This window comes from Poecilia mexicana, unplaced genomic scaffold (genome assembly GCF_051168715.1).
Source record: "Poecilia mexicana isolate PSO_F unplaced genomic scaffold, ASM5116871v1 scaffold_4, whole genome shotgun sequence".
In the NCBI taxonomy this organism is placed as follows: Eukaryota; Metazoa; Chordata; class Actinopteri; order Cyprinodontiformes; family Poeciliidae; genus Poecilia; species Poecilia mexicana.
This window is the reverse complement of record NW_028263373.1, coordinates 10,520,628-10,533,943: the sequence shown is the minus strand read 5'-3', so window position 1 is coordinate 10,533,943 and position 13,316 is coordinate 10,520,628. Positions and strand designations below refer to the sequence as shown.

General features: G+C 40.7%; 1 protein-coding gene across 1 annotated transcript in view; it reads right to left on the bottom strand.

The window, feature by feature from the left end:
* Positions 1 to 321: 321 nt before the first annotated feature.
* Positions 322 to 13,316, bottom strand: part of sema6bb (sema domain, transmembrane domain (TM), and cytoplasmic domain, (semaphorin) 6Bb) — a 173,121-nt gene continuing 160,126 nt past the window's right edge. The window contains exon 17 of the mRNA XM_014994751.2: positions 322 to 9,300. Coding sequence (XP_014850237.2) covers positions 8,393 to 9,300 — 908 coding nt within the window. The 3' untranslated portion in view covers positions 322 to 8,392. The remainder of the gene's footprint in view (positions 9,301 to 13,316) is intronic.

Below are 13,316 nucleotides of genomic sequence, written 5' to 3'. Positions count from 1 at the left end.
ACAAAATATTTTTTTTTTCCCAAAATGTAGGCCAGAACGTCTTCCATATTGAATGACTCAGGATTCACTTCAAAATTAGCAAAAGTCTCATCTGTTCTGGTTCACCTGATTAATATACCTTTCATAATGCCATTAAATCAGATATATTTTGCAGAATTAGCAGTTTTGTTCTGCAATGCGCCTTTAAAAAAAAAAAAAAAAAGGCGTGTTGTAAAATCCCTTATCCACACACCGCTGTAGAGGAAATCAACGTGCTTCCGTTTTTACATTTTTTGCTTTAGCTAAATACAGGAGGCAAATAAAAAGCCAAAGACACTGCGGTGAAATGATCACAACTTAGACAAGAATGTCTGAGCGGTTTATTAGAATAAGAAAATCAACACAGAGCAAAGTCTCCATGCGGAGTGACAGGCAGAGCTCGGGACACTGTGGTGGACGGTGAACAACTGCTGGAGTGAGTCCGGTTTTCATGTGCCTGGGTGTGTGTGCTGTGCAGCTGTCAGAGGGTGCATGCAATGTGTTTAGCGTTCTGTGCGACAAGAGACACACGTTTGTTTTGCGGACACGAGCGCACACACCTGCGTGTACAGTACAAATTCACACATCGCTACTTCAGTACACACACACACGCGCACACACACGCACACACACGGAGGCTGTGTTGTCATGCAGCTACTGCACTGAAATTACATGTAAGCATTTAGGTTATGTACACATAGCAGGGACATGTGTTGCCATCTGATGACAGCCATCTCAAAGCTCCCCACTCCCCCAAAACCCCCGCCCTTGGCCCGACTGGGAGTGTGGGAGTTCAGCCTCTGGTCGGGGCGACAGGATGACGGGGATCCTTCACAGCAGCAGGAGACTCCACATTACTCTTTATAAGTTAATTTACTTCCTCTCTTCTTGTAATTCATCATTTAAACAGGACACAACACTTCGGTGCTCACAGTACTGCTTCATAATAATAATAATAATAATAATAATAATAATAATAATAAAAATAATAATGACAGTCATCAGGTTCAGCTTCATTGTCATCGATGAAGAAAAAAAAAATCGGCACAGCAGAGAATTGAAACATCCCACAGAAGATTTAAATCAAATATCTACCACAGAAAAACAAGTAAAGAAAAAAAAAAGAAGAAGAAAAAGAAAACAAATCATCAGTGCCGTCTAAACACATCCACAAGTTCACAAAAACGCAAATGTCAACTGGAATCTTGCTTTTGTGCTTATTCCTGTCGCACGTTGGCTTGGATGGGAGCAGCTTGACGACGCGCCATTTCTTCAATTTAGTCCCCCGTCTCTGAACAACTTTTAGGACGTAGAGAGGAAACATGCAGACGGGGGACAAGATGGCATTTATCGGCTGGGGACTCGCACTGCAGGGCCACATGGTGAAACCCCCTCCACCCCCCCAACCCAACACACACAGCGACACAGTGTGTTCAACGAGAGCAAAAACACAAGATGATAACAGCGTGTAAAGGAGAATTTTGTGCATATGTGAAACAGAGAAGCTTTTTCTTTTGCCTTGCAAAAGTATTCACACCAGTTGGAGATTTTTCACGTTTTGCTATTTTTCAACCACAAGCTAGAAATTTTAAGTATTAGACAAATCCATTGGTGCATAACTGTGAACTAAAGAGAACATGACACATGGTTTTTTTAAAAAAAAAAAACATATCTGAAAGTTTCTATGTGCATTTGCAACCAGTTCCCTTTGTCCCCTTTAACGCGATGCTCCCACATTAATTCAAATAGCTTTCACAAGTTTTAATCTAAGTGAAAAATAGAGATGTGCTGAAGTGTTCAGAATAGTAAACAAACAGCATAATTTAGACCAAATCTGGCCCAAAAGCTAAAGTGGAAAATCTTTCACTGCCACAGGGGCAAAAAAAGTCCAGAATTAAAAATTTTATCCCGCAGCTCTGTCTGGAGAAAAACTAGCACATGTAAACCCAAACATATAATCGCCAAACATCAATAAAAACACCACCATGTTTCACTGGTGATGGCAGCGTCATGCTGTGGAGATCCTTCCCTTCCTATTTTGGAAGAAAGGAGGAAAGAAAGAAATGCAAACAACACATTTCTGTGGATTCGCAGAACTAGAAGAGTTGCAAGTCAAAAAACCTGCAGCTGTAGTTATAGTTGAAAATGTAAATTGTAAAGATTTTCAAAAAGGACATATCCTTCACAATCCAGCCGCAATTACGCACTACTTTGACGGTCTGTTAAATAAAATGCATTGAAGTTGGTGCATTATGACAAATTGCTCCAAGGGTATGAATACTTATGCAAACCCACTGCAGATGCGCGAAGAGAAAAAAATAAAACAAAAAAACTCCCAACTTAATCTGTGATGGCAAAGAAAAGCAATTTCTCATACGAGAAGCTGGATAAACATGTAAAAGAACAAGCTTAGCATTTAGGATCTGACATGAATTAAAGGAGGGTCGGGGCGTTGCTAAAAAAAAAAAAAAATCTGTTTTTGACTCATTAAATTAACCTGCAGACTTTTAAGAGTGGAAAAAAAGACACAATGAAAACCCCGGCTTTTACTTCGAGGAGATAATACGATGGGTTCCCAGTCAAAAGGGGCTTAAAAACACAAAGAGCAGCTGCTAGAAGAGAAGGAAGAGGAATGGGGAATTACGTGAAGTATGGAGAGATGAGGGAGGATGAGGGCTTTAATAAACAGACTTGCCTCTATGAGGTTATACCTGAATACTTTAGCTGCCTTGTAATGTTGAACTAAAGTAATCAAATTGTGCAGTCGGTAAGATAACATCATGAAGTGCTCTACTTTTATTTGAACCGGCCTGCGTCAGGCTCCGGTTTCATTTCTGATTTAATTCAATTACATTCCCCAATTTGTCAAATGGGGTACTGGCGCGTGTGTGTGTGTGTGTGTGTGTGTGTGTGTGTGTGTGTGGCTGGTGGTCTGTAAAGGGTCAGAAAGCGCTGGCTGAACGAGTAGCTCCCCCTCAGAGACAACCTGTCTGCAGCAATCTTTCTCAGGGGGCACATCAGGCCATTAGAGGGGCCTGGCGTGTACTTTGCCTCATCAAGCATGTTTAGTGAAACACCAGAAGAGATGCGGAGTGAGGACACGGCTGGGTGGGCACGCCAGGCCCAGATAAAGAGGCCGCATTCAAAAACACGCATATAAAAAGACCCAGAAATGGGAACACGGGATCAGGACGAGAGGCTGGGGTTTGCAGAGAGGAGCGGTCCTCCACACTAATGACCCGTTTCAGGGTCGAATGTGTAAAGCATACACTGCGCTAATGTAGCGAGGGAGTAATGTATTAAGATCACATTTGCCTGTCTGACCTCCTACGCTTGGTCTTGCTTTTATAAATCGTTTTAACTGGACTGCCTCATGTATTTTTATTTATTTTTTTCCCTCCACACATTTTCATTGTGCACCAAATGAAAATCTTTCTCTCAGCTCGTGCCAGAGTACGTTTCGAGAAAAGGTTTGCATTTGGACAGGTTGAAGAAGCACACTTCACATCCTACAGCAGAAGCTGGACTTCTTCCCAAGCAAACTGTTGTTGCTGTCTGTGTTCTGGATAAATGAATGTATATTTCTTTCAGCATTCCTTATCATGGTTTCACACTGGCAGCACCGTTTCTGTAAGCCATTTCCAAGCTGTATGCCTCACAGCAGTGCAATGGATGTTGTTGCCTCACAAGGTCCAAACCTCTTCTGCAGCAACATATTGTCTGTAAATTTTTCAAAGCTCTCACTGTAAGAAGCCGGTAAGCCTACCCTCTCTTACAAAACTTATTTAGCCAGTTTGACAGTGTGCAAAATTTCTTGGTCAGAGGGTTTTTTTTTTTTGTTTTGGTATAGTTTGAAATCGGTTACATTATTCCTGCCTTTTGCCAAAGTTGTGTTTACGCTGCTCATGACTCTCCTCACATAAAGCTGGTAAGTGTAATGTGGATAGACAGAGAGTTTAACATTAGGCACCATCACAATGCCAGCAAAACCATTCCATTCTTGAGAGCTGATCATTTCAGACACTATGAGAATCAGCCATGCATGTTTGTCATGTGATTTGTTATACAGAGAGTCTGAAAATGGCTGCTTGAATGTTTGCAGAGTTTATGTTTAATTTATTGACGGCGATGAGGATAAACTCCTGTGTATTTAGGACAACAGATTTATTTAAATAGAGAAAAAAAAAATTTAGAGCAGGCCAGCACAAATCAGCTGTAGGTTATTTAGAGCAGCAAGAGTATATGAAATGTGTATATCAGCGAGAAAGAGACTGTTGTGTATTTTTTTATTTTTATTTTTTTTGCTTTTGATCGTCCTGATGCTGTGGTTTACGTTTTAGTTGAAATATGAAGTGACAAGGGAAGTGGCGAAGACAACCACCACCTTTTGGCCAGTACAGCAGATGGTTACTATGGAGACTGAAGAAAGGCTTTGAACAGACTGCTTGGGCATCAAGATATCTGACGGGTGCTGCTCCCCAGTCGGACGCTTATCGGTTCCTAAAGGAAGACGATGTTTTATCAATATCCTGAAGACAAAAGAAATGCAGTTGTTGTTTTATTCTGTTTCTTAGCAAACTTGAAATTATAAATGAATAACTTGTGATCCATGGGTTTATTCAGCCTGTTCGTGAAAAATGCAAGGTAAGAGAGCAAGGCGAATCGTGAAACATTTATGAAAAGTTTTTTTTTACTTCCAGATGAGATAATAATGGTAGCGAAATGTGTGTATATTTAGAATAAATATTAAGTTTGTATACATAAGATCACACATGGCAACTAAATGAGTTTCTAAAACATAAACAATTAGAGTAAACTGTTGATAGAAAATAAAAAGGTGTGATTTTATTTTCATAGAGGCCTAGCTTTTCTTTGCTCTTTGTGGACTCGTCATTTTACCCTGGCAAGAGTGTTCATTTTTTGTACTTTTCGTAATTTGAAATCAAACTTTTTTAGGTACAACTAAAGGTTATTACCCAGCGGATTCTCCATAGCAGCCATGCATCAGCTTAAACCTCCCACTGGATGTTTCACACAAATAACGGCTACTAGCATAAATACGCGTGTAGTTGTTGTTCTTTCATCTGACATCATAATGTCTCATTTCATTGCATCAAATGGCCTGAAGAGGAATTAAAACCGCAACCAGTGGACAGTGTGATTTGAGATGTTCTGAAAATAAAACTGGGAAATTAAATTATAATTATGTGAAAACGTGGGCATTCTGTCATAACTATGAATTATTCGTAAAAAATACTTTACTGCTAACAAAAATAAACTGATATGCCAATGGTTAATTGCATGGGGAAAAACTGGTTTGCTTACACGAATGTAATCGAAAGAGGTTGAGACAAAATTAAAAAAAAAATATATATTAAAAGTACCAATTGGTGAGGAGGCAGAGTGACACAAGGCTGTCTCTGCCACCAGGTTTCTCACTAATAAAATGGTTTGGTCTAGCTGTTTTTGTCCCTCTGCATGTTGCACCATGCTGTTATTTTTCTACATTTTAATTCCACTGTAACTCAGCCTGGGGGTCCGGTGCTCTTTTGCTCAGTTCGGTGAACCATCATATTGCCAAACGGCAGTGGCTGAAAACATGATACATTTCCTAATTTACAGAAGAGTTTCAACATTTGGGTCAAATGTGAGGTAAATCAGAGGGGACAACTAGTCCTGTACCGTGTTTCCAGAAAATGTTCGCAACATTTGAGATTCTTCACATCATGTTAAGACAAACTTGTGCATTTCTTCAAAACTGTTTAGTGGAAGGAAGAGGATATATGGCTTTCTGATGCGTTTGTATAAATAAGAGTGTTTATATTCAACCCCCTTCATTCTGATATCACTAAATAAAATTCAGTGTAAGCATAGTCCACCTGTATGTTTATTTTAGTTTGCAGTCTGCCATAAGCCAAGGAAAGGGACATGGCATGCTATTACTAATACTGAACATCAGCCTGATAGGAGACAAGCTCAGAGGTTCCACACAGCAAGAGATGCAATGAAATATTTTAGGTTCGATTGGTCCAGTCAAAGTCCGCTCCTAAATCCAAGTGAGTGAGAGGATCTCTATCCAAACTGACTGAATTTGAGAAGATTTCTAAAGAAGAACAGGATCAATATGTTAAAGTTTGCAGAGACACAGCTCAAAGAATAACTGCAACAACAGGCACTTCTAAAACTTGTATCGAGAGTCAGGGAACTGAATCCAAATGCATTTCCTGCTTTTGTGGATTTTTATTTGCAAAACATTTTTGAAAATGATGTAACATTTTTCTTCCACTTTACAGTAACACACTACTCCATATTGGTCTGTAAAATAAAATCCCAATTAAGTACATTAAGCTTTGCTACTGTAATGAAACTAATTGTGGAAAAGTTCAGAGGGCGTAAATAATTTTGCAAGGCAGTGTGCATTATTGAGTTTTTTTTTTTTTGCCAGACCTTTTTAAGCTAAGCTATAAATCATAAAACACATGTGGCCTTGTTATATTAACAATATCAATCATGTAAAGGAAAAGAGCCAACTTGTTCTTCTACTTCAGCAGGATTTTAGGCCCAATCTGATACTTTTTGCAGCAGCACACACGACTCCCACACAAAGCAGTGACACTGTTAGTACCTATTTGTAAATGTAAGGCGGATGGGGTTGAAAAGATAAGAAGGGTTGGGCGAGAGCGAAACTGATCAAAGCCGTTTCTTGCACTCAATATGAGCAACACAGTGATGTAAACAAGCCCTAAGAGACTCTCTCATACACAAGCTGACAGACGCAAACAGAGCTAAATGCCACCTTTTAACGAACCCTGACCCACATGGATTAAAGCTAAGCATATCTACACATTTGAATCAAGAAAGGATGAAAGCGGACAAAAAAAAAAACATAAAACATGAAAAGATCAGACAACGGAGTGAAAGAGAAACTCCACACCCAAGTGCGCGCACGACCATCTGTTTTCTTTATCCAGCTTTTGTTGGGAGTCACACTGAAAGGGACAAAAAAAAAAAAAAAAGGGACGAAGCCACCAGGGATGACCATTGTGATGGTTAGCCGTGTCCCGACACTGACCCACGCTGTGGCTTCAGGCCCCAGGTCCTCCCCGCACTGCCGACTGAGTGATCTGCCGCGACCGGTGATCCGCAGGAGATGCCCGAACCTGACTGGACGGAGCTGAAGCTCTCCTCATTGCTATTCTGCTACGCTGTGATGAGTCAGATCCCTGACTCTTAATTGTTATTTGTGGCCGCAGTTTCTTCCTGCGCCCGGGGCACAAAGAGGCTCAGTGTCGGCAGAAGAGACTGAATGGAGCTCCCAAGCGGCGGAGCCTCTCCGCCTCGGTCAGATCGCCAGACAGCTCACATTCCCCCTTCTTCAAATGCACCGCGGGTCCCAGGGAGGCCTCGGTGTGGGTCGGGTCAGACAGACCCAGGCATGTGGAGGGAGCCAGAAACTGTCCTCGTCTTCGTTGTAAAGACTCATTTTATAAAAAAATACTTAAATTAGATAGTCCTTTTCTCGTCATTGTCATTCATTTAGCTAATTATTGCTTTCTCTTACTTCACCATGGCTCTGTACAGCCCTAACTAGCCACTGATCAGCCGCTTAAGCTTCTGATTGGTAATCACACTTAAAATTACACACAAAATCATTTCTGTATAAACAATATTATCACCAAATTCATTATATAGCCATACTTCACAGTTAAGACAGGACGCTGGTTGGGGTTGCTGTGGCCAAACACACACCCTTACATGATGTATGATTTCTGTCTTCTTCAAGGTCCTCTGGCAGAGCTACGACAGTTTTGTCTCATCTGAAATCCAAAGTGAAGCACATCGTTGTCTGCTGGATGCCACTGGCACAAGACAACAGAGACAAAAAAAATAATTCACCAAAAAGAAGGTCCGATCATGACTTAGCAATGAACGAAGTGGTCAAGGGGGCCCTGTCACATTTGCCCTCACAAGGAATATTGTTTTTTTTTTCGTTGTTGTTATAGGTATAAATCCTTCAGCTGTCTTTTCAAGAAGGTTCCTATTTCTTCTTGGCCCCACTCTTTACCTTCCTGTGAGACTTGTTGCGTCAGAGCTATGAGCTGCGGGTGGCACTCCACAGGTTATGAACAGAGAAACTGAATGGTTTGAGAATTATCTCAACTTTCAACTCTTTTCTCTCTGCCTCTCTCTGAATGGCGCCAGGACATTGAATGACAGTGAGAGAGGACAGAAAGGATAAGGTCGGATCAGGACGGCGAGTCTGAGGGGTGGATATTTTCCAGTTTTCTGTTGGCAGGAATGTTTTTTTTTTGTTTGTTGTTTTTTTTTATTTTTAACCCAGAGAGCTCGGCATCAACGCTCGCTTCACTTCACCTCATTGGCCACTGGGGGCGTGCTCTCCCATGTTCTTCCCCAGAAGGTGGCTGAATTCAGCCAGCTCTCCCAGACCTCGAGGTCCGTGCACGTCTGGCCTGATGAGACCCTGGCGCTGGGCGTAATAGGGCATGCCGTTGTTGCTGTTGTAGTTGAGCGCCTCGTGACTCCAACGAGGCTCTCCGTAGTCCACATGTGGGGTGGGAGCAGAGACCACCCTACGTCGATCTGGCGAATCCTGGGGAGTGGCAGGGTAGATGTACTCTCCTGCTGAGTTCCTCAGGCTGCCGGTAGGACGGCTGCCTCCGTGCTCGCCTCTTTGGGTGGCAAGGATGAGGTAACGCTGGCGATCAGAGTGTGTGGGCAGGACCACCTCGCCGGGGTCCTCTATCCGTACCAAACCCCCGCCTCCGCCGCCTCCGTGCAGAAACTTGGAGCTCAGGTAGATGACAGCGTTGCTGGGACACGGGTTTCCCACGGAGGTGAGGAAGGTCTGGCTCTGGTCCCAGTCGGCGTCTGGGAGGCGCATGACTCGTTTCTGCTGCAGCGGGGTCTGCTCGGGAGTGGGCAGTAAACCTGGGTCAATCTCTCCTTTAGGCCAACCGTTGGGCATCACAAACAGGTTATCTGGCTGCGAGCGCCGCCTCTCGCCTCCGCTCGTTCTGGTCACGCTCATCACCGAGCCGCTGCGACCCTGCCCCAGCATGGTCTGCTCTTTGTCGTTTTTGCGACGGGCGCCGTTGGCTCCAGAGCCGCGGGAGCTCCTGTGGCGGTGGCTCATGATCCAGCAGACAGTGAGACCAGAGAGGATGGCTCCTGTGGAGAAGGCTGAAACGGCAGACACCACCAGCAGGTTTACGGACACCAGGCCGTCCGGCTCCTCGATGAAACTCTCCTGAAACAGTAATCCTGCAGAGGAAGACGCAACAACACACAAAGACAGGAGGGTCGTCAGTCAACTAGTGGAACCGTCTTAATGGCGTAAATATTTCCTGTATTAAACTTGTGGGAGTTAATGAACGGCCAAATAAAACGACTTACTTTCTCCCTTCCCTCTGTGGGTGGGAATGAGCATATGTTTTCCAGCCAAGGTAGCTCTGGTTAATTGCCTTCATTACATAAAGTGGATAGTGATTTTAATGGCTATAATAACTGTCTTCCTGATTGAGAATGGCTCTCAACCGTAACATGTTTTGCAACATTAGCTTTACAGGGAGAAAGCCAAGTCTGGCAGTAATGGTGAGTAATAATCAAATGTTTTCATTTCATAAAATCTGCAGTGTTTACAGTAAACAACAGAGGTGAGGGCAACCTCGTGCAACTTCATCTACAAAAATTCGGTTACGGAAAACTGCATCATCGCTCTGTAACTGAATTACATTTAAATTGAAAAACCTGACAAATTACTTTTGGCACCCAATAAAATATTTGAAAAAAAAAACAACAACTTTGGAACAAAAGTAAACATACACTTATTGGATCTTACACATAAGTCCGAATGACTTATGTGTTATCTGCACACTAATTGCAAAAATATTAATATAAAATGACCTGTTAAATGAAGAGCTGTGCAAGTAATGAATCATCGGACGACATCTTTTCTTCACTGCGGCCTCACAAACAGCTATAAGTATTATCATGAGGCACAGAATAGTCAGCTTATTTGAGCAGCTGAGGGGATTTCCTCAAAATAGCAGCACTGGCAGAGCAAAGGGTGTTGATTTCTAATGACAAATGAATAAAAAAAATATTTTATTTAACTAAATCTTAAGAAAGAAGCTGATTAATGGGGGTGAACCAGGCCAAATTAGAGGTAATGACTTCATAGTCCCACCGATGAAGCACACATCAAAAACCTTTGTTGATGCATCATGTTTTTTTTTTCCACAAAGAAGAATTCAAAGTATAAGACAAATGTGCAAATGACATTGCAAAACCATTTCTAAGAAAACGACACAAGGGTAAAGGAGCTAATTTCATTTTAATGAACATTAACAGAAGTATATTTTTGTAGGCGAACTGAGTCAGAATGAAAGAACTTCAAATAATAATAATAATAATAATAATAATAGTAACAAGGGATGAAGGTTCATGTCTTAAAAAAGTATCAAAGCATTTGCAGACGACAACACAAACCATCATGGATATGCAAAAGTATTACCTGGTTAGATTATTGGAAATGAAGATGCTGAGGAAAACTGATTCTGTCACAAGAATATAAACAGTATAGAAACAACAAATGTCTGCTTACAGCAATACTGTTGCATTACGATCATTTACAAATCACTGCAAATCACTGTGAGCTGGCAGTTTGAATTATTTGTTACGCACAGGCAACATCTGAGAAATGCCCATTATTAGAACATTTGTTATATAGTCACTGATGTTTTAGCCTGTTTTATCTTTATCATTTGTTTTTTTTTATTATAGGCTTATGTTATCTATAGTAAATATGCAAGGCTTTTTCTTTTAAATCATTGCACTGGAATAATAAATGTCTGCTTTTCATGTCTTGAACATTTATCAGTGTTTATGGATAAAGGATATCACATGTGCAAATGAAAATATTCCATATCATCTTTATACAAGCACATTTAATGAAGTCCCTCTCTGTGAAAACGCTTATGAATTATTGAAGACAAGACTACAGCGAGACCACAGCGCAGGCCGCCATGGATCAATTAGAAAAATGCCAGAAGAAAAGTTGTTTTTTTTTTGGCTCCACAAGCTCCTGGGACCAACAGCGGTGAATACAATGAAATTGTGCCAAGGGAAGCAGATTGGAGAAAAGCAGATGAGGAAAAGAGGAATGAGTTACAAAGAGAGAAAGAGAGAGAAAGAGAGGGAGAAAGACAGAGAGTTGCCTAAAGCAAACTTGAGCATTTGGGGGCTTAGACAAACAGTAGTAATAGTTGTTAAATTACAGCAGCAATAGTGGCAGAGGCAAAGTGTCTCCACAAGGACAGGAAAATAAATCCTTTTTCACAGAAAATTAATGGATATCATTAATAGGAATTGGAAGCCACTTACTCACTAACTCTATGCAGAAAAAGAGAGAAGGAATGGAAGTATTCCAGAAAATAGTCACTGTTTTTTTTAAATAAACATTTTTTTTTTTTTTTATGGTTTGATGAATTATTTTTTAATGGGCACTCGGGAAGTTGTTTGTGTAGAAGATCCTGCAGTGAGACTTGGCCCGGTGGGTAATTAATGTGGCCTGTGGCTTTGTAATGTAAAGTGTTACTCTAGACACATCGGCATTAAGCTGAGGAATGGTAGATTAAACCCTGTGAAAAACCCTTAAACCGCCGCGCCGCACCAGAGGTGATGTTGTACATGTTAAGCTGTTAATATGCACAGGACGGAAACTAAGAATTAACGGCAACAGTATATATATGTTCCTGTCTGGGCCCAGACCTGAGATTCTATAAGGAGCAATTACTGTGATGGGAAAAATGCACAGCAGGTATAACAACAGGGCAAAGGAGGAAGCCACAATCTACAGACGCAGATTCAAGAAATGTAAATGTTTCTCCCCCAAGTAAATTAGCGTAATTACCGCGGCAGCACAACGACATACAGTAACCCTGCTTGGGATTCAAACCACAGCTGCATCCTGTGGGATTAGAGAGTCATGAGTGCCTCTAATAATAACAGAAACACCAAGTAAATAAATGAAAACTATTTGGACTTTGAATTAAGCTGAAGGTTTTAAATCTAACTTAGTTTAGCTAAAAATCACAGTTAGTCACTTATGGAAAATAAAGATCATGCATCATTGTCCACAAGAGTACGAGGCAATTCTGATTTCAGCTAAAAACATTCATTCGCTTCGGGGTTCTTGTGTAACGTGCAAGTATCAAAAATAACAAAGCCTATACTAAAACTCAAAGAGTGTGAAGGAAAAGCAAAAAAATACTTCATCTGTAACTGGCAACTACCTTAGTTGATCAATGAAGATACTTTTCACATCTAATTAAAAAGCTTCAATTGAATTTTCATCAGTTGCTTCACTGCGACTCTTCCGGTTTTTCTTCTCCTGGCTAAACTTGTACAAGCTTGTCCGGGGCTTCGAGCATTTTGTTTCTCTGTAGCTTGTTTGAAACATTTACCAAAATTTTACTGCGGGTGATTTCAAGCCTGTGTGCATACGTTGTATTACCTAGTAGAATAGAGAAAATCCAGATCGACTTCAAAATGTGAATCTCGTTCTTGTTTTAAAAAAAAAAACAAAAAAACATTGGATGCTCTGCTGTCAGTCAGTCTAAATAAACATGGGTGCAAATTTATTAAGGTATTCATGTCTGTGATGTATGCATGTAAAATTCAAACTGAATCTTTATATTATTTAGCTTGTTTTAAGATAGAAAAAAAAAAAACAAGAATCTGAAGGAACACATTTGTCTTGCTTCTGTTTTCCATTACAGACTCATTCACATTTATTTGGACAATACAAAGCATTCAAACTATTACTCCTTAAAACGGCGTCAAGTGGTTCGGACAATCTTACATGTGTCATTTCTGGTAAGAAATGAATGTGGGCACTATTCATCACTTTTCCTTCTGCTACAAAATGCTCTGAGCTTGTGTGGTAGAAGCACAGCTTCCAGCCTGTCAGCATGATTACATCTGCTAAATAGTAACAAAGAAAAAAAAAAAAAGAACATTTCAGTGAGATGGTGTTATTAAATATGTCCTCAAACAAAACATTGGGAATCTTTTTTAAAAAAGGTTTGCACCATTGTTAGCATTCCTCTCAAGGGGGCAGGAAAACATCACATTTAATGACATTTAATGACACTTCCTGACAAGTATTTATTTTTAAAAAGGGCAAAACTTTTGATTAGTGTCGTCTCAAAGGAAATTTAAATGGATTAACATTTTCTGTTTTTCTTTAGTCAATAATTTCACTGTTGAGCTTTTTA